We start from the raw sequence: 18,037 nt of genomic DNA on the forward strand, positions 1-18,037 counted from the left end.
TGTAGCTGAAAAGTGAGAGAAAAAAAAAGAAGAAATGTCACTGATCAACTGATCAGGACCTTGTATGTGTCTTTCTTTTTAGCCTGAAATGGTTGTGACAAATAATCTCCTGGATTTACCACCCCCATCTCCTCCCAAACCAAAAACCATTGTCTTACCTCCCAACTGGAAGACAGCCCGAGACCCGGAAGGCAAGATTTACTACTACCACGTGGTCACCAGGTAAGAAGAGCTGCTGGATCCCCACATCACCTTTCAGGTGGCCAAAGAAGCTGCCTCCACGAGAGAGTTTCATGTTGATAGACTTGTTGCTAGCTGTTAATTGTGCTTGAGGGCTGCTGGCTTTCCAGAAACACATCATAAATGTTATAACATATGTTAGACTTATGTCCTTTTTAGTTAATATTCTGGTGTTTTTAATCTGCAAGACTCTTTTGAAGAAAATTAAGGAATCTTTTTTAAAAATGGTAATAACTTCATCTAGCATAGTAGATTTCTCAGGTCATGGGCAGACCTTTTCTGTAAAAAGCCTGAGAATAAGTATTTTAGGCTTCACATGCCTAACAGTCTTTGGCACAACTGTTCAATTCTTCTGTTGTTGCATAAGCAGCCAGACAGTACATAAATGAATGGGCATGTCTTTGTTCTGAGTAAACTTAATTTGATTCGTGAGTCTTAGTTTGACCCACGCTGTATATAAAAAACCTGATTGATCTTATTCTTAGAATTTAAAAATATATTTTAGGCAGATAGCTTTATGTGAATATATGTGTTCTGTATACATTGGTATATAATGTAAGTTGTTGGGGTGCATGTTTTGTCATCTGCTTTATTTACCAGTCTATTTATAGAACTTCCCTTATCAATTAATATAAAACTACATCATTTTTAATACTTGCTTATTTGTTGCAGGGGTCAGTAGACTATGCCCATCCCATGGGCTACTTGTTTTGGCAAATAAAGTTATTTGGAACACACCCATTTATTTAGGAATTGTTTACAGCTGCTTCGTCCTCCAGTCACAGTAGACTAGTTGTGAAAGAGATCATTTGGTCCACAAGGTCACAGATCCGTTATAGAAGTTCCCCTCACCCCTGCTCTTCTGTATGACTATACCAAATTTTATTTAACCCATTCCGATGGATGGATTTTCACTATTTTATATATAGCTCTAAACCTAGACATTCTTACAGACACTAATAATAATTTTACTACCGTCTTCAGGCAGATTCTTAGAGGCAAAATATTTGGTCAAAAGTGATACACATTTTAAATTAACATGTATTTACAGCTTATCATTTAAAGAAAAAAAATCATACCAATTTTGACTCCCACAAAATGTATATACAAAGGTACCTTTTTCTTTATGTAGGTTCTTTAACTCATGTAAGATAGTAGATAAGAAATCTTACTTTCATTTTCAGTTCTTTTATTTTTGAGATGGAAAGTCTTCATTAGATTATTGACCATTTTTATCTCTTGTGAATTGCTTGTTTGGGGCATCTGCCATTTTCTGTTAGCATCGTTAGATCTCTTAATCCAAGAATATTGCAAGTTCTTGTTGGTAACGTCTTGTGACAGAAGGAAATGAAAAATTTCATACAGTCAAATATTTTCCCTTTCTACTTAGGTCTTCATTACTCCTGTAAAAATGTCTTTATAAAACAAGCCCTTGTTATACTGCTGACTGAAAGTGTTGTGACTTTAAAAATCAGTGTCTGCAAATTTTACCAGAACTTTGTTTTTTTTTTTCAATACCAAAGCAAACTTTATCACTTTTTTCCAGGAAAAAAAAAAATTGTATTTCTTATTTATGTCTGCACTTTTCTAGTTTTTCTTCAGCTAGCACCTAAAAGTATAATACCTCCCTCTCTGTTTAATTCCCATAATAAAACCCACAACTGCATGTGGTTCTTTGATTACAATAGAAATCTTGAGCCCTTTTTTAAAAATTAATTCTGTCAGTTAAAGATACTTTCATAATCACCTACAGAACTGACTGACATCAAATGCTTTTAACGTTGCTGACTAGAAATTGCTGTGGTAGAAAAGAGCAGGACTGTAATGACAGGATGGACCTGTCAGGTATGTTGCTAGCTTCTTGGAGGCTTTTGACATTTTAAGTGATTCCCCTTAACAGCATTTCTTGTGACAACTGACTTCTGACTCCTGGATATGAGTTTCCTTACTTCTACTTGTTACTTCACAGATCTAGGTTTTTTAACAAAAACAAAGCCACTTTTGCCTGCTTACCTTCAAAACAACCGTAAACATGCAATGAGGTAATTTCCTGGCAATCCAGTAGTTAGGATTCTGGGCCAGGATCCCAGGGTTCAATCCCTGGTTGGGGAACTAAGATCTCTGCAAACTTTGTAGTGCAGCCAAAAGAAAAAAGAAAAAACATGCAAAGAGTTAACATGGTTGAACTTTTTCTTTTTTTTTTTTTTGTAGTCAGTTGAGACTATTTTTAGCAGAGGGCACAAGTTTTTAACCTGTTCACATCTTTTCCATTTTGTCAATCATCAAACCAGAGGAGCAAAGCTATTATTAATAATACAAACAAGAAGACTCCTAAAGCAGGAAAGAGTTTTCTCACGTGATCAAGGATTGTGAGGAGGGTGTTGTGATTTATTTTATTTTGCTCCAAGTACATGCTAGGTATGGTTATGATTGATCTCTTCACCTGCAAAGGGGTGGCATAGGCAGGCGCCTGCTGCATGTGCTTTCCTTAGCCTTTGCTGAATCCTTATGTAGGACATTACGAGCCAGATAAGAGCCAGATAGAATATTTGGTTTTACTGTTGTCTTTGATACCTAGTAAACATTGCCACAACGTTGGCTATAGAAATACAGTGGCCTAAAGAACATGTCTCTGGGATAGAGTTCTTGCTGTTGGGAAGAATGTCGCTCTCATGGAGCTGACTTACTCTGTGTTTGATTGCGTGTTATGTTTTTACGATCGTATGAGCAGAGATGCCTATGCCAGGGTCCTCTGTTTTCTGGCCATGACAGCATGGCTGCTCTTACCTTCTTCTAGGCAGACTCAGTGGGATCCTCCTACTTGGGAAAGCCCAGGAGATGATGCCAGCCTTGAGCATGAAGCTGAGATGGACTTGGGGACCCCGACATATGATGAAAATCCCATGAAGGTGAGTGTGGCTTACTTGTTTCCTGGGAGTCTTTGTCTTGTCATTTTTTAGTACCATTAGCCATGTACAAGTACCATTAGCCATTGCTCCAAGTACATGCTAGGTACGGTTATGATTGATCTCTTCACCTGCAAAGGGGTGGCATAGGCAGGCGCCTACTGCATGTGCTTTCCTTAGCCTTGGAAATTCTGTTTTCCTTATTGTTCTGGAGAATTAGGCATATGAAACATGCTTGGAGGTGGAAGGGGATCCACAGTACAGAAGTAGGTATGGTAGAAAAAAAAATAAAAACCCTTAATTTCTTTTTATTGCTCCCCTTTCGTCATATTCCCTCTCTGGAGATAAATACTGTTAGCTTTTTAATGCAAGTGTTCTCAACTAGGAGCAGTTTTGCTCCTCAGGAGACTTTTGATAATACTTAGGACAGTTGTGCTTGTTAAAGCTGAGGGGATGCTCCTAGCTTCCAGCCGAATTAGGATTAGAGGTCATGTAAATCAGTGTGACTCTCAGGAATTGAATTAACAACGTTTATCCTTTTTCACTTGGAACAGGACACATTGTCTCCAAGGAGGTGGTGTCTTGAATGAAATCAAAGATAATATATCTGTGTTCTAAGATTTGAATAGTATTTAATTTGAAAATAAGAGGCACTTAACTAGTTAGGTCAGTGGAGAAACATGGGAGAGAAAAGTAGGGAAGGAATTGGAGTAAGAGAGAATTAAAGTGGAAACAAATCCATACCTCATTTTATATTTTATTCACTTTGAGGGATATGTTTTTCTTTGTTCAGTGTTATAGTTAGCATTCCTTTAGTCTGAAGAATTTCCTTTAATATTTCGAGTATTTCAGGTCTGGTGGTGATGAGTTCTCTTGTTTCTGTTTGTCTGAAAAGGTCCTTATCATAACTCTTATCTTCTTGGTAGATTTTATTTTTCAGAGTAGTTTTAGGTTCCTGTCAGCGTTGAACTGAGTACAGAGTTTCCATACGTCTCCTGTCACTACACACGCACAGCGTCCTCCACTGTAACAGCCTGCCAGGGTGTGGTGCGCTCATTGCAATCTGAATCTGCGTTGGTACATCGTTATCACTCAGTCTGTGGTTTGCCTCAGGGTTCTTGGTGCTTCTGTGGGTTGGACAAGCGTGTCGAAGCATGTGTCCCCTGTTAGAGTGCACCGCCTGGTCTCGCTGTGTTGAAAGTCCTCTGTGCTCCCCTCTGCATCGGGTCGTCCCTCCCCATCCCGCATCCCCCATCCCCATCCACGACAACCTCTGAGCTTTTTACTATTCTCTAGTTTTGCCTTTTATAGGATGTCATATATTTGGACTCTGTAGCCTTTTCAGATTCACTTCATTCATTTAGCAGTATACATTTAAGGTTCTCCTATACTTTTTCATGGCTTGTTAGCCTATTTCTTTTTTGCATTAACTAATATCCCATTATATTAGATGTGCCTCATTTTATTTGTCCATTCACCAGTTGATGGACATCTGGGTTGTTTCTACTCTTTGACGGTTATGAATAATGGTATATGAACAGTGGGGTACAAGTCTTTGGACATACATTTTCATTTCTCTTGGGTGGATACCTAGGAGTGGAATTGCTGGGTCAGTTAGACAATGTTAATATGTGCGTCTGACTTCTTAAGTACCTGTCCACCTGTTTCCTCGAGTTGCTGCGTCTCTGTGCGTGTCCGCCAGTAGTGAGTGACGTTTCCGTGGGAGAGTTCTCGTAGAGGAAAGTGTGTGTGCTCAGTCGTGTCCCACTCTGCGGCCCCGTGGGCTACAGCCCACCAGGCTCCTCTGTCCGTGGGATTTCCTAGGCAAGCATACTGGAGTGGGTTGCCATTTCCTTCTCCAAGGGGATCTTCCTGACCCAGGGATCAAATCTGCATCTCCTGCACAAGTCAGAGGCTTTGGATTTCTTCCAGGACCATAGTCTCTATCATGGGGACCTAGTCTGACTATGATAACCAGGGACTTATTTGGATCATCTTCCTCACTGGTGTCCTACTGTATTCACCCAGCTAGCATCTCAGACAGAAGGATGCCTGTGGGGTATGTGTTTCTTCCTTCTGTTCTTGTTTTCCCCCCCATCTTTAGGGTCTTCATTTTGATTTTAAAGCCCTTGGAAGTGAAGACCATAATATTGTAAATTTTCATTAATTCATAGGCATTTTGTGAGGTATTACACATAGAAGGAAAAATAAATCTGAGTGCTAGTCTTCAAGAAGTTCAGTCTAAGAAAATAGCCACATCTATAAACCTGAAATACAATGGGATAATCGCTATAGTTTAAGAATGTACAGAATGCTATGGGAATACAGTGATTAATGGTCTAAGAAAATGCACCAGTGATATGTCATAGAAAACATGAGTTGACCTATAGCTAAGCTGAGCAAGAAAGAGGATTCTGGGCAAATAAAGTAGTTTTTGTAAAGTATAAAGTCAATACAAGACAGAGCATATAGAGAGAGAGAGAACAATAAAAATAATTTGATTATGGTGAGAGTTTGGGTACATATGGGGTAGTGAGCCAGACAAAAATACGGAAAAGTATGTCAGATTTTAATGGTCTAAGATCTTGGTGTCCTCCCAGTGTGATTATTGTACGATTAAAAGCCATGGATGCTTTTAAAGCAGTGAGTCCGGCAGTCAAGTGTGTCCCCAAGTGAAGCAGGCCCATTTGAAAAAATGAGGTTGGTAGCAGTGGAACCCAGATTGAGGAGTATTGTAATAGTTTAGGCAAAGTGAGGAACTCAGAATGCAGATGTTGAAGATTCATGCAGAGGCATCTGAGAGGCATCACTTGGGGCTAAGGACACAAGTGGATATGAAAAAGGCCAGGAACAGCCCCTGTTTGTTGAAAGTGCTGTGGAAACAATTTGTTCCTGTTTCCCCACTTCCTGGCCTCCCCCCACCCCACGCCTCTTTTTGGTATGTAGTGCGTGGTCTAGAACCAAACTGAAGTTATTTTGCTCTTTTTGTTATCAAAGGTGGCAGGAACTTCAAAACAATATACTGAGTTTTTTTATTATTTTCAAGGATGTTTCTTTCTTAACCTTTGAATTGGCGTGTACAGGTTCATGCGTTGCAGAATTTAGTTTGAATCACATGCAGTGTTTCTGATAGCTCAGCTTCTTCTGGACCAGGCTCCTGGACAGAGCTCAGGTGATTGTGCTCAGTAACTGGTTTTAAACAGCCTCAGCAAGTCAGAGATTCAGTTAGAAATGCGCTGGAATTACTTTGCTTTCTGAACACATACCCCATTCGGAGGGAAGCAGGACCTGCCTGTTAACACAGTGCCCTCACTAAGAGCCTGGCCTCCTCTACAGGACCCAGGGCCTTGAGGTAGTTGTCATACCTTGAGGGGTTTTCTGTACATAACTGCTGTTGCTACTCATTTCGGAGATCCACAAGAGAATAGCTTAGGGTGTGATGAAATTATCTTGGCTTACACAGGGTGTAGTTGATCCCTTGCTACCTGAGGTCTTATTGTGGAGCACACCCATACTCTCTACTGCTAGGAAAAAAATAACCACAAAATTTCAAAGCAAAACATTTGAAAATTTGCGTTTTGTTTCCTGAAACCAGAGGTTGAATCTGTGTGTTCTTTCTACCCTGCCCTCCCTTTCCTGGTCCCACAGCCACAGGAAGTAGAAAAGGGGAAAATATGCAAAGCGTTTATAACAAGTCAGAGAAAGCTGATTTACAGAAGCCAGGGGGTTCGCCACCTTTCTCTGGAGCCAGTCCAGAGCAGAGGGAGTTGAACTGTCCCTTCATCACCAGCACCTTCATACTGTTGATGGAAAAAGAGGAATCAGAACTGGTGATAGGCTGGGACTAGAAAAAACTGCTGTAAGCAGCCAGCAAAAACCTGAAGTACCTGTAATGCCAACTGCAGCTCCTACATCCACCTGAGGCGAGTTGTATTTGAGAGGGGATGCTCATAATCTTTCCCATGGACAAGTACACTTCTAGGAAGGGGCTTGATGGCTGGCGGTGATCTGAAATGTGGGAAGATGGCCTTGCCTGGCAGATGCTCTGAATGCCAGGGCTGCCAGCCCCTTCCCTCTCTGCAGTGCCTGATTGGGGTGGGGCGGGGGGAGGGCAGGCACTGGCAGCTTCCCTGCTCACACTGCTGGAGGGAAGCATTCCTAAGTGTGTGATCATTTCAGCATCTTAAGACTGAGGATCTTCTGTCTTTGAATCTAGTCATCTGGTCAGTGACTTGGATGACTCTCATCTCCTCCCCTTCCCACCCCCAGTACCTTGATACCTCTTCAGTCTTTCCATTCCTAGACTGAGGCTGCCAACCTTGAAGGAGCCTCTTCTGCATACTGAGACTGTCTCCTACAGTCTAGGAGACTAGGATGCAGAGCATGGTATTTGGACCACGATCGGGTGGGAAGCACATTCTACCTTTGTCCCAGAGTCCTGGAATGTCAAGAGATGGGAGAGGTAGAGTCGGTGACCCTGGGGCTAACTTCACAACGTGGGGCGCTGCATCTCACAATGGGGACCTGAGCGGTCCAAGTCACACAGCACATTCCTTTGCAGAGGTAACCGGAAACAAATGTTTACCAGCTATACCCAAGATCGACTTTCTCTTAGGATAGAGAATTAGAACTTGCTTTATAGAAATGAGGCTGGAGCCAGATGGCTGGATTTAGACATGAAGTGAGAGTGATAACAATAGCTCGGCTGACTCCAGGTTGTGTCCCATTAGGATCCTATAAATAATACCAAGAGTTGGGTATCCCATCTGGGGGCATCACTGACCTGACCTCTCATCCTTGCACCGTGGTGTTTTCTTTACCATTTCTAGACCTCAAAAAAGCCTAAGACAGCAGAAGCAGACACTTCCAGTGAGCTGGCTAAGAAAAGCAAAGAAGTATTCAGAAAAGAGGTAAGGTTGGCTGGGATGTGGGCACTAAGCTTGGAAAACTTACACTTGAGCCCCATTCCTTCTCGTCCAAAGTGGGCACAGCTGTTTGCAGTACTAGGTGGCCCTGCCTTTGGGTGTCCCCTTGCTTCTGTGGCTGGACTCTGCAGTTGTTGTTTGGTGACACATGGGTATGGTCCTTCGCAGCTGGATAATAAGCACTTTCTTGTCCATTGTATCATTTTACCCCCACAACAGCACTCAAGGTAGAAGCACTGAATTGTCATTCCTCTTCTTGAGGAGGAGCTCTTCAGGTTCAGAGGATACAGGCTCTAGACAGAAGACTTGAACTTGGGCCTTCTGGCTCAGAGTCACTTGGTGGCTGCCTAATCCTCCAGTGATGGAGAGAAAGCAGCTCCTCTGTATGCTGTTAGATGTGTATGTTCTCAGAACACTAACCTTCCTGCCTCGGGGCATCCAGATTCTAAACTCCAGTCTTCATTCATTGAAGGGGTTCATAGTCCATTGGAGGAAGCACACCTGCAAAGAAGTGATGGGGCTCGGAGGCCACTACTCAGGGTGTGAGGAAGGGCTCTTGAGTCAGGGGTCGGGATTGACCACATATGCACTGCAGGCAGAAGGCGGCATCCCTTTGCTGGACTCTGGGGGGCTGTGGCTCAGGGTGTGGCAGGGGTGGGGGAAGATGAGGCTAAACAGTATTGTGCTGCTTCATACTGAATTACAGGGAACCACTGCAGGATTTTAAGCTGGGAATAATGAAATCCCCTGTTGTACGCAGGGAAACAGATTGAAGGCAGAGTACGGAAGCAGAAGACCACAGAAAAAACTTGTGATCAAAAGCCTTCCTCAAGGATAAACCTTAGTGTTTCACTGTCTCTATGTAAAATGATCAGCATTTCAGCTCAGCCAGCTAGCAGCTGTTTATTCAGTGCCAGCCTGGTGACACAGCCTTGTCATTTGAGTGTCTGAAAGCTCACTTTCAGGAATGGGTAGACCCTGGTCATGGTGCTCCCTTTGTCCTCTGGAGTCAAATTTGTGTCTTAGTGCCCCAGATACTTCCAGAGGTCCTGCACCTAGATCATTCTTGAGAGCTACGGGCTAGGACAGACACTACAGAGACAGCTCAGGAGGATGTGGGAAGTACCCTAGATGGTCTCCCACAGGTTGCTCTAACATGCGACCATCCGTCTGCTTTACACTGATGTTGTGTCAATCCCATGAAGTGCAACACTTACAGAATCTAAGCAGTCTTAACAAAATACCTGCATTCCTGGGGTCACTGAGCCTCCTGGTAGCACAGAAAGGCCCTTTCTGCCCTGCCTGCAGGAGCCAGAGAATTTTGCTGCTCTCTTTGAGAAGGACAGGAGACTTCTTAGCTGAAACCTGGGGCTGCCATGAGTTCCAGCGTGGCGTCCTACTCTTCTGTCCCTCCATTGCCCAGTCCATCCAGGGGAGCCCTGTCCCTCTTGGGGCTACCCCGGATCCTTTTCTCTTGTCCCACTGGCATACTAGACGCCTTCTACCCACACCAGCCAGCCCGAGTGAGGGAAAGGGAAGGACGGGCTGGCTCTGCTTGCTGCCTTTCTACATTTCTTCGGGACAACGTTCTTGCCTTCTCTTCCCCCTGCCTGCAGATGTCGCAGTTCATCGTCCAGTGCCTGAACCCTTACCGGAAACCTGACTGCAAAGTGGGAAGAATTACCACAACCGAAGACTTCAAACACCTAGCTCGCAAGGTATTCTCCCCTGCTTGTGGTCTGACAACGTTCTCGGCACATTAGACCTCCTAAAAAGGTCCCTTTCATCATAAAAGGGGAGGTTTTCCTTGCCACATGCCCAGGCTGGAGACCCAGGAACATAAGGGGAAGATTAGGGAAGGGAAGCGACCCTCTTGGAGGGTAGTGGTTCTCTAACAGCTGAGCTGAATTCTGATGACCTCAGCACCAGCCTGCCCCAACCTCCCTGGTCTAATTCACCTCCCAGTCTCACTGAGAAGGGTCCTGGGGCAGAAGACTGCCTTCCCCCCTGAATCATTTCCACTCTGATTGGTGGCCTGTGGTCTCTTTCTGTGTCCTGGACAGCTGACTCATGGCGTTATGAATAAGGAGCTGAAGTACTGTAAGAACCCCGAGGACCTGGAGTGCAATGAGAATGTGAAACACAAAACCAAGGAGTACATTAAGAAGTACATGCAGAAGTTTGGGGCTGTTTACAAACCCAAAGAGGACACTGAATTAGAGTGACCTACGGGGCCAGGGTGGGAGGCCGGGCAAGCTGGTCGGAGAGACTGCGGGGAGAAGGCATCCTGTGGGCCCTCTCCCCACCCCACCGTCAGGGCTGTGTGCTACGGGTGACACGACACCCTGGGGACTTCAAACCTGCGGATTTCAACTGAAAGCCACAATACTGAGCTCCATCTACAACACATGGTCCCTGGTTGTGAGCTGTTGGTAGAGGCCATCAGAGGCGAGGGGTTAGGCCCTTGAGACCTTCCCTTCTGAGACCTGGTCAGCCTGACCCCACTCCAACCTGGGTCTCCTCCTTGGCGGTGCTGTCAGCGCACAGGCTCATGCGCATCCCCACCCACAACCCTGACCCTGACCATCTGTATTATATTTTAATGTATATGTGAATATATTGAAAATAATTTGTTTTTCCTGGGTTTTGTTTTTTGTTTCGCTTTTAAGCCTCTGTGTGCTAGGATCACAGAAGACTTTGTAAGGATGGCCTAAGTTCTCCTGCAAGGTTTGATTTGTTATCATGTAAATATTCCGAAGCAGGCTGCCTTGTGGTTTCGGCCAGCCTTGTGCTATGTTGATAAGATTGATTTACTGCTTAAAATCACTTTACTTTATCCAATTTTTACTGAACTTTTTATGTAAAAAATAAAATCAATTAAAGAACTTGGCGCGTTTGTCTATAGTGTTGGCACTGAGAGAAAGGAGATGGTGGCCATAGGTGTGTGAAGTCTAAGGTTAATCCTTGAGATTGGAGTTTATCCCAGGCCTTCCCCACAGGTCCTACTGTGACTGAGCTAGCCATCATACCACGTGCATTTCCAAGCCAAGGAAGTAGACCTGCCACCTCTCTGGCGCTGGGCTTCTTTACTTAGGTTAATAGGCCACTCAAGAGAAAGGCACTTGTCTTTCTTTGCCTTTGTACCTTGTGGCTGGTGAGAAGTGACTTCCCAGCCATGTTCATCTGATGTCTGGGTTCCCTGACTCCCCACCATGCCCCCCACCACTGGGCTTGGATCCTAGAAGGAGCTCCCATCAAAGGGGTACATCGCTGAGGTGATAAGAGGACGCAGGGCTCAGCAGAGACACACCCACCCTTGATGGACCAGTTGCCTGGGTGGTGAGAAGGGCCAGGGCGTTCAGGCCAGCCTGGGGCCCAGCCCCTCTTTGCAAGGAGGCTGGTCCCACCTCTTCCTCAGTGGGGTGGTTTTGCTCAATGCAGCAATGCCCTTGGGGAAGAAGCTGGGGCCTGCCAGATCTTGGGGGCATGGAGCAGTTGGAACATTCACTGCCTGCTGGGCACTTAGTGCTCTGGTTGGGCTCCTTTGATCGTCTCAGCCCAGAGGCACACGAATTGGGGAGACTGAGGTTCATAGAGGCTCAGTAACTCTTTATCTTTGTATCAAAGGTTGTGAAAAGGGACAAAAAAAACCCCATCTATTTTAAAGGCATACCCATTAAATATGCTATTTAACAAGGTAGCCAAAGTATTTCCCGTGGGGCTACAGCCTTACACCGTTAACCCTAACTCAAGCATATTATATCAGATGGAGGAACCCTGATTTAACCCCCTTAACGTTTTAGTGTTATTAAGGAAGCTGTTTCAGCTAACGTGTTTGAGCATATTAAAAAGAAGTGTTTCTCTTTGGGGTAGGTTTCCCATGCTTTCAGCATGTTGCTACAGCAGACAGGCCCTGCCTAGGAAGGAACAATGCCACATCCTGGCATCCATCAGGATCAGCCATACGCACTGCAACCAAGCCCAACTCATGCTTTTACACAAGGCTCCAGGTTTCACATGTTCCCAGGAAATCCAGGCACCCTTTTGTTAAAGGATGGTGACCAGGGAGTTGCCAGGTTTTAGAAAGGACCACTTTGAAGAGGAATTATGTTACTTCATTTCCCCTGGAGTGTTTTGTTGTCTTTGTTTTGTCAAAATCTTTCCCTTCCAGTCACCCTTTGAAACCTTTAGGCTCAAATCCCCTCAGTAGTGATGAGGGTTACTGGCTAATCCAGGGCCAGTTCATTCCTCTCAATGCAGGATTTCACACTCATTGCCAATCTAATTCTCCACAGTCCTTTGGCCAACTCCCTGCTGGTGTGATGTCTCCAGTGCTTTGGCCTGTTTAAAGCTGACCGAACACCAAGCCTTTCTCTCCTGGGTTATTGCCCAAGGGTCATCTCCAGGTGAGGGTGGCTCCAAACCTGCCCTGATCTTAAGGATAAGAGTTACAGGGTTAAGCAGCCCTGGTAAACAGGGACAGCAGCTGCAGCAGTCTCCCAGCACAGCCAGCACCAGTCACATCTCAGCGAGGGGACGGGATCTAGCCTGGGCACCTGAACAGTGGCTGGATCCAGTCTGCTGAGTTTAGATGGCTGTATTTCTTCGGCACTCTGATCCTGATGGATGCCAGGATGTAGCATTATTCCTTCCTAGGCAGGGCCTGTCTGCTGCAGCAACACGCTGAAAGCACAGTGACGGACCTGCTGCTCCTGCGTTCAGGGAGGCCATATGCAAGGGGTGCGGGTGGTCTGGCTGCAGCTGCCCTGTCCTCAGGTAGGTGGGATGACCTGCCTGTCCTTGGCTTGTGTGGAAGCATCTTTGGACCTCCCTTTTTTGAGTCTGGAATGTGGGTCCTGAAAGGAAACCACTTCCTTTTTCTCACCTAAAGATGCCCGGAGGCCCTTGGTAACAGAGTCCTAGTTTCCCAGGACCAGCCTGCCTCTTACTGCCTGCCCAGGGGTGGGGCAGGCTTCCAGCCTCCCCTTGAGGCTAGTCACAGCCCAGGTGAGGAAAATGGTCTCAAACCTAAGGCCTGAGAGTCCCAGCAGGTGGGAGGCTTCTGAAGGTGCCAGTCTATTGTTCTCCAGCTAAGGAAGCTTAAGTTCAAAAAGGAAAGTGCTTCCTAACACACTTCAGCTGGGGAATGGCAGATGCAGGATGTGAACTCGACTCTGCCCGCAGAACTCACCCATCTTCTGCAGGCGCACACTGCCTGCCATCTCAGGGGTGCCTTTCACCTTAGGGACTCCAGCCTTTTCCTGGGCCTCTGCCACATTAGCTACCCAAGTGTCTCCCAGGCCCACGGAGCTGGACAGAGCCAACAACAGTCCAGAGTTGCCTTTAATATGGGGTACAAAAGTAGAAAAAACAGTTGAGAGTAAGTATAGGGAGGTGGAGTGGGGATCGGGGGGCAAGACTGCTGCTCCCTGTCTGGCTGTCCCCCGCCCACGTCCTGATCCCTGTCCTGGAGGAAGGCAGGGGGAGGGGAGGTGACTGGTACCAGGATCTTGTGTGTCACCCTGAAACATAACAAGCCGAGGTCACCAATGCCAGGAAGCCCATGAAGGGGAAGGTATATGAGGTGGGGGTGGTGTGGAGCACCAAAGTAGGTTCCCTGAGAGGCCAGGCTGCGGAGCCATGACTCACACCACAGAGCAACCCTCAGCCGGGGGACCCAGGGCCCGAACCACGTCTTCACGACCCATGGCAGCAAGGGCGTCTGCTAGTGCTCTTAGGGTGGCGCCACTGCCTTCCTGGACAGCCCAGTCCCTCAGCAGGGCAGAGGCGGGCCCCGGGCTCCGGGCCATGGTCTCTACTGCTTCAGCCTGGTAGCCCAGGCGGCCCGCCAGGCCCTGCCAGCCGTTGGCCAGTTCACCCGACACCTCCAGGAGCCGTTCCACTTCCTCCTGCTGCTGCCGAGGAAGGTGGAGGTAAAGCCGGCAGCCAAGTTCAGGCGGCAGCCCTGGGATGGGAGATGTGAGGGTCACGCGAAGGTTAGACTCTGGTACGACGAGGCTGGGCAGGTCTAAAGGGCGACAGGTAGGGGAAACGGCTCACCTTGGCTGGGGGCACAGGGCTCCAGGCCGGCTGGAGAGTCCCGGAAGACACTGCTGTCCCCATGTAGCTGGTCCCTACTGAGGGCCCCCAGCTCTGCGGTCCGAGCTTTGGCCAGCTGCTGCCTTTGTTTGCGTGAGCGCCAGCTGTGGGGAGCAGGGGGAACCTGCCAGCCTGCTCCAGCCTTCACTGAGACGGCGAGCTGGCTGGGAGTCCAGATGGGGAGGGGGGGTACCCCAGGGCAGTGCCCAGACCACCTACCACTTGAAGACCACATAGGCGAGCAGACCAAGGACCACGGTGGCCAGGAGGGCACAGTAGACAGGGATGATGCTGCCTGAGGCCCCTGGAGGCTCAGGGGAGAATGGGGAGGAGGTGCTGGGGGCCAGGGCTCCCCCTGCCGCTGCCCATACCCCTTCCCTGTCCTGCTCCTTCCGGGTCTTGTCTGTGGAGAAAAGGACAGACAGGGTCAGCGGCAAGGAATCAAGGCCAGGGGTCAATTTTGCTGCTAGAAAAGCTGGAAATCATAGCCCCTTACTATGGAGTGACAAAAGCCCATACTATGACATCAAAAGCTGACTGGCTCATTCCCTACCGTCACCTCCCACAGCCTCCCCTTGGCTCGCCATGCTTGGACACCTAGCCCCAGATGTACCTTCTCCAGGCTTTCAGACGTCTGCGCTTGCTGGTTTACCTTTGCTCTCAGACAAACTAGCAGGAATCTCCTGCTCTGGGAGGTCATCCTTGATCTCTCCCAGTCTCTCCCTTTTTTGGCTCCTGGGGCACCTCCTCTGTCTACAGTGGCACGAAACTGTGTCCTGTCATCCCCAGAGAGTCTGGTCTGTGCAAGCACAGTGATTCATGCTAGTCCCTGTGGAAGCCTCTGCGCACAGGAGACCTTGCAAATTTTTACAAAATAAAACTGAACCAGGGGCTTCCTTGGTGACTCAGTGATAAACAATCAGCCTGCCAATGGAGGAGGCATGAGTTTGAGCCCTGATCCAGGAAGACCCCACATGCTGCGGAGCAACTAAGCCCATTGTGCACCATTATTGAGCCTGTGTCTAGAGCCCATGCTTCACAGCAAGAGAAACCATTGCGATGAGAAGCTCATGCGCTACAACAGAGAGTAGCCCCTGCTCGCCACAACTAGAGAAAAGCTCTCACAGCAACAAAGGCCCAGCATAGCCAAAAATAAATTAAAAACTGAACTGGAAGGCAAGTAAATGCTGCTGCTCACTTCTGCCGGCAAGTCAGCTGTCCTACAAACCAGTGCAGGCAGGGCACAAGCAACAAGACGCTCCAGAGCTGTAACTAGACTTGCATGTGGTCTGCAAGGCCAGGGACCCATGGATACCTCCCATCCTACCCAGTACCCAAAATCTGGATCGAAAAGTACTTACCCACATGGACCATGGCTTCCCTGTGGCTGGCGTTCTGCAGCATGGTTCTACCAGCTAGCAGTCCTCCCAGTGGCTGCACTTCTTGGAGAAGGTTTTTGGAGTGTCGTGAGCAGCGCACAGAAAAAGGAGCTGGGAGACCTCTGAGTCCAGCAGGGGCTGTGTGTAGGAACAAGGGGGAAATCCCTCAAGCTGCAAGTCAGGAGTCCCTTGGGGTAGTCTGCCCCCTCTGCTGGCTCATGTCATCCTGATTCATTCCAGGGCTGCTCACCTCCCCATCTTCCCACTTGCCAATCTGGACCAGTTTCCTCCGGTGTCAAATGGGGTGAAGCTGATACTGCTGGTCCCAGCTGGCCAAAGCTAGGAGACCAGAGTGCAGCGGTCTCAAAGACCTTGGCAAACCCTGGGTCTGAGTCCAGAGCCAGCACAGGAAGACCAGGGGGACTCCCGTCCCCCATAAGCCAGAGCCAGGCGGAGACTCACTGGCTGATGGAAGCTCCCCAGAGTTCTCAGAAGAGCACAGTTCCTGGGGTGACTAACTCCCACTCCTGCCTCCAGGGTCAGTGTCCAGCCCTTACCTCCTGGTCAGGGGCAGGATGGGAGGCTTCCTTGGTGGGTTCAGCAAACGAAGAGGGTGTGTGGGCCCAGAGGTACCCGGGCCCTTTCTTATCTGGGAATTTCGAAAGGGCCTGCAGGCTGGATATCTGAAGAACACGCAGTCCCAGGACCCATCTGCCCTTACAGGGCTGATCCTGCTGGGACCTCCCTCCTGAGGCCTGGGGAGGAGAGAACCTGGACTGGGCAGAGAAGGGGAGCTTGCCTGGAAAAGCGATGGAGATGAGACCTAGGCGAAAGTCCTGTAACTTCCCAACAGTCACATCTGGCCCAGCCCCTGCACTCCAAGCTCACTTCCCTCCATAAGGCCAGGGGCGGATGTGGACAGCAAAATGCACACTAGCCAAGTGGGTCTGGCATGGAGCCTGTGGCGACCTTTGCAACGTGAAGGATGTGTATGTACAGTTGTGTCACTTACCACATAAGGAACCCTGCCTGGATCTGAGTTGGCGGGTGAGCCTGTGACTAACGCTAGCTCCCAGAGACAGCCAGGCCTTGTGCCCGACCCACCTCGAGCTGCGAGACTGGAGCCTCTACCAACCCCTCCTCCACACACACCCATCTGGAGGCCCACAAATATGCACACATGCGCACACAGCAACACCCTAAACGCCCACACTATCCTGACTTCCCACAGGCATCCCAACCCAGATGCTGGCACCACAACAGCGCAGGATTTTGGGTCCAGAATGGGGGAGGTACAGAGAGGCAGCCACGGCTCCCTCCTTCCAGGAAGACCCGACGCTGTGTCCCCAACCCGCTCCTGACCTGTGGTGGCTGACCCTCCGTCAGTCCTAGGATCGGCTCTGCCTGCAGGATGGGGCCTCCCGGCCTTAAGCCAGTAGGGAACACGCAGTGGAGTCCCTGGAGAGGCCAGGTTTTCAGCCGGCGGCGGAGACGAAACCGGGCGGCAGAGGACTGGACAACGAGGGGGCGGGGAGATGATGGGGGCGGGGCCGCCCACGGTCTGGCCCCGCCCGAACCAGGAACGCGCACATGCGTGGAGGTGAGCCTGAAGCGGGACTGGGCCTCAAGCTGCCAGAAAAACAGGCCCGGGCCCCTAGGGACAGGAGCGGCGTAGCTGGGGGGCTAGGGGCACGGTGCGGTGTGGGTGCTCAGGGGACGCCAGCACAGGGCGGTTGAGACGCGCGTACACATGCTCGGAGGCAGAACAGCTACAAAACTAGTCCATATTTATTGCTGAGATGCGAGAATGGGAGGGGTCGCCCTTAGGATTAAGGCCACAGCCCGGCCCCTGTGCTCTGCTGGGACCGGGGATCGGGAGCCTGGGCTCCCCACCCCAGACTGTGCAAAAAGTGCTGTGCGGCCGCTGGGGCCAGTGCTGGGACTCCGGGCGGCCCCTCTGCCGGCGAGGGGCAAGATTTCCTGGAGTGACATCGCCCGCCAATCCCTGAGAGCTGGGCAGAGGTGGGGCCCCGCCCACCGCCGCCTAAGTGTGGGCGGGGTGTCCTGCCCCCCGCCCCCCACGGGCTCTCGGGTGGAGCCTACTGGGCCGAAGCCCGCTGGGGGCGGGGCGGCGCGGCAGGACCGGGCGGGCTATCAGCGGGCCTCTCCAGGGTTGTACTCGGTCTCCCCAGAGGACACCTGGGAGATGCGCCGGGAGGAGGACCGCCACAACTTCCGCGCAAACTGGCTGCTGCGCACCTAGTGGGAACAGGCATGGGTCAGCCAGGATCAACGCTCCCACCCTGTGCAAGGCCCACCCTGCCCGCATTCTCACCTCTGAGGGCTGCCCTGCGCCCACCACAATGAGCTTGCCGTCTTCCAGCCCCACGAGCACATGGCTGCGCTCCTTGGTCACAGCCACGCTGCAGATCGGCACCTTCATGGGCAGAGGAGGAGCGGCTGGCAGCAGTCTGGAGGGAGGGAAGAA

The 18,037-nt window shown here is 49.2% G+C and overlaps 3 protein-coding genes across 15 annotated transcripts in view; 1 reads left to right on the forward strand and 2 right to left on the reverse strand.

Moving 5' to 3' along the window:
- Positions 1-10,956, forward strand: part of SETD2 (SET domain containing 2, histone lysine methyltransferase) — a 78,807-nt gene extending 67,851 nt beyond the window's left edge. For all 6 annotated transcript variants that reach the window (XR_011250831.1, XR_011250832.1, XR_011250830.1 and 3 more), the window contains 5 exons: positions 83-222; positions 3,038-3,149; positions 7,976-8,056; positions 9,688-9,789; positions 10,135-10,956. Coding sequence is in view for 1 of the 6 variants with exons in the window: in XM_069561618.1 (XP_069417719.1) it covers positions 83-222; positions 3,038-3,149; positions 7,976-8,056; positions 9,688-9,789; positions 10,135-10,296 (597 nt within the window). In the remaining 5 variants the exon portion in view is untranslated. The remainder of the gene's footprint in view (positions 1-82; positions 223-3,037; positions 3,150-7,975; positions 8,057-9,687; positions 9,790-10,134) is intronic.
- A 2,440-nt stretch (positions 10,957-13,396) lies between these two features.
- LOC138424532 (death domain-containing membrane protein NRADD-like) lies at positions 13,397-17,560 on the reverse strand. Of its 4 annotated transcripts, XM_069561632.1 has the most exons (6): positions 16,107-17,316; positions 15,800-15,888; positions 15,532-15,687; positions 14,390-14,573; positions 14,132-14,274; positions 13,397-14,036 (listed from the first exon to the last, which is right to left on the reverse strand). In XM_069561632.1, exons 3-6 carry the CDS (start codon positions 15,572-15,574, stop codon positions 13,717-13,719), a joined length of 690 nt encoding a protein of 229 aa, XP_069417733.1. In that variant the 5' UTR covers positions 15,575-15,687; positions 15,800-15,888; positions 16,107-17,316; the 3' UTR covers positions 13,397-13,716. The 4 variants fall into 4 exon arrangements, with proteins under 4 accessions (XP_069417733.1, XP_069417731.1, XP_069417734.1 ...); XM_069561630.1 differs by lacking the exon at positions 15,800-15,888 and having other exon boundaries at positions 16,912-17,560; XM_069561633.1 differs by lacking the exon at positions 15,800-15,888 and having other exon boundaries at positions 16,107-17,312.
- Positions 17,320-18,037, reverse strand: part of NBEAL2 (neurobeachin like 2) — a 30,365-nt gene continuing 29,647 nt past the window's right edge. For all 5 annotated transcript variants that reach the window (XR_011250828.1, XM_069561616.1, XM_069561614.1 and 2 more), the window contains 2 exons: positions 17,885-18,020; positions 17,320-17,808 (listed from right to left, as the gene is read on the reverse strand). Coding sequence is in view for 4 of the 5 variants with exons in the window: in XM_069561616.1 (XP_069417717.1) it covers positions 17,704-17,808; positions 17,885-18,020 (241 nt within the window). In the remaining variant the exon portion in view is untranslated. The remainder of the gene's footprint in view (positions 17,809-17,884; positions 18,021-18,037) is intronic.

The sequence above is a fragment of the Ovis canadensis genome, chromosome 19, assembly GCF_042477335.2.
Source record: "Ovis canadensis isolate MfBH-ARS-UI-01 breed Bighorn chromosome 19, ARS-UI_OviCan_v2, whole genome shotgun sequence".
Lineage (NCBI taxonomy): Eukaryota > Metazoa > Chordata > Mammalia > Artiodactyla > Bovidae > Ovis > Ovis canadensis.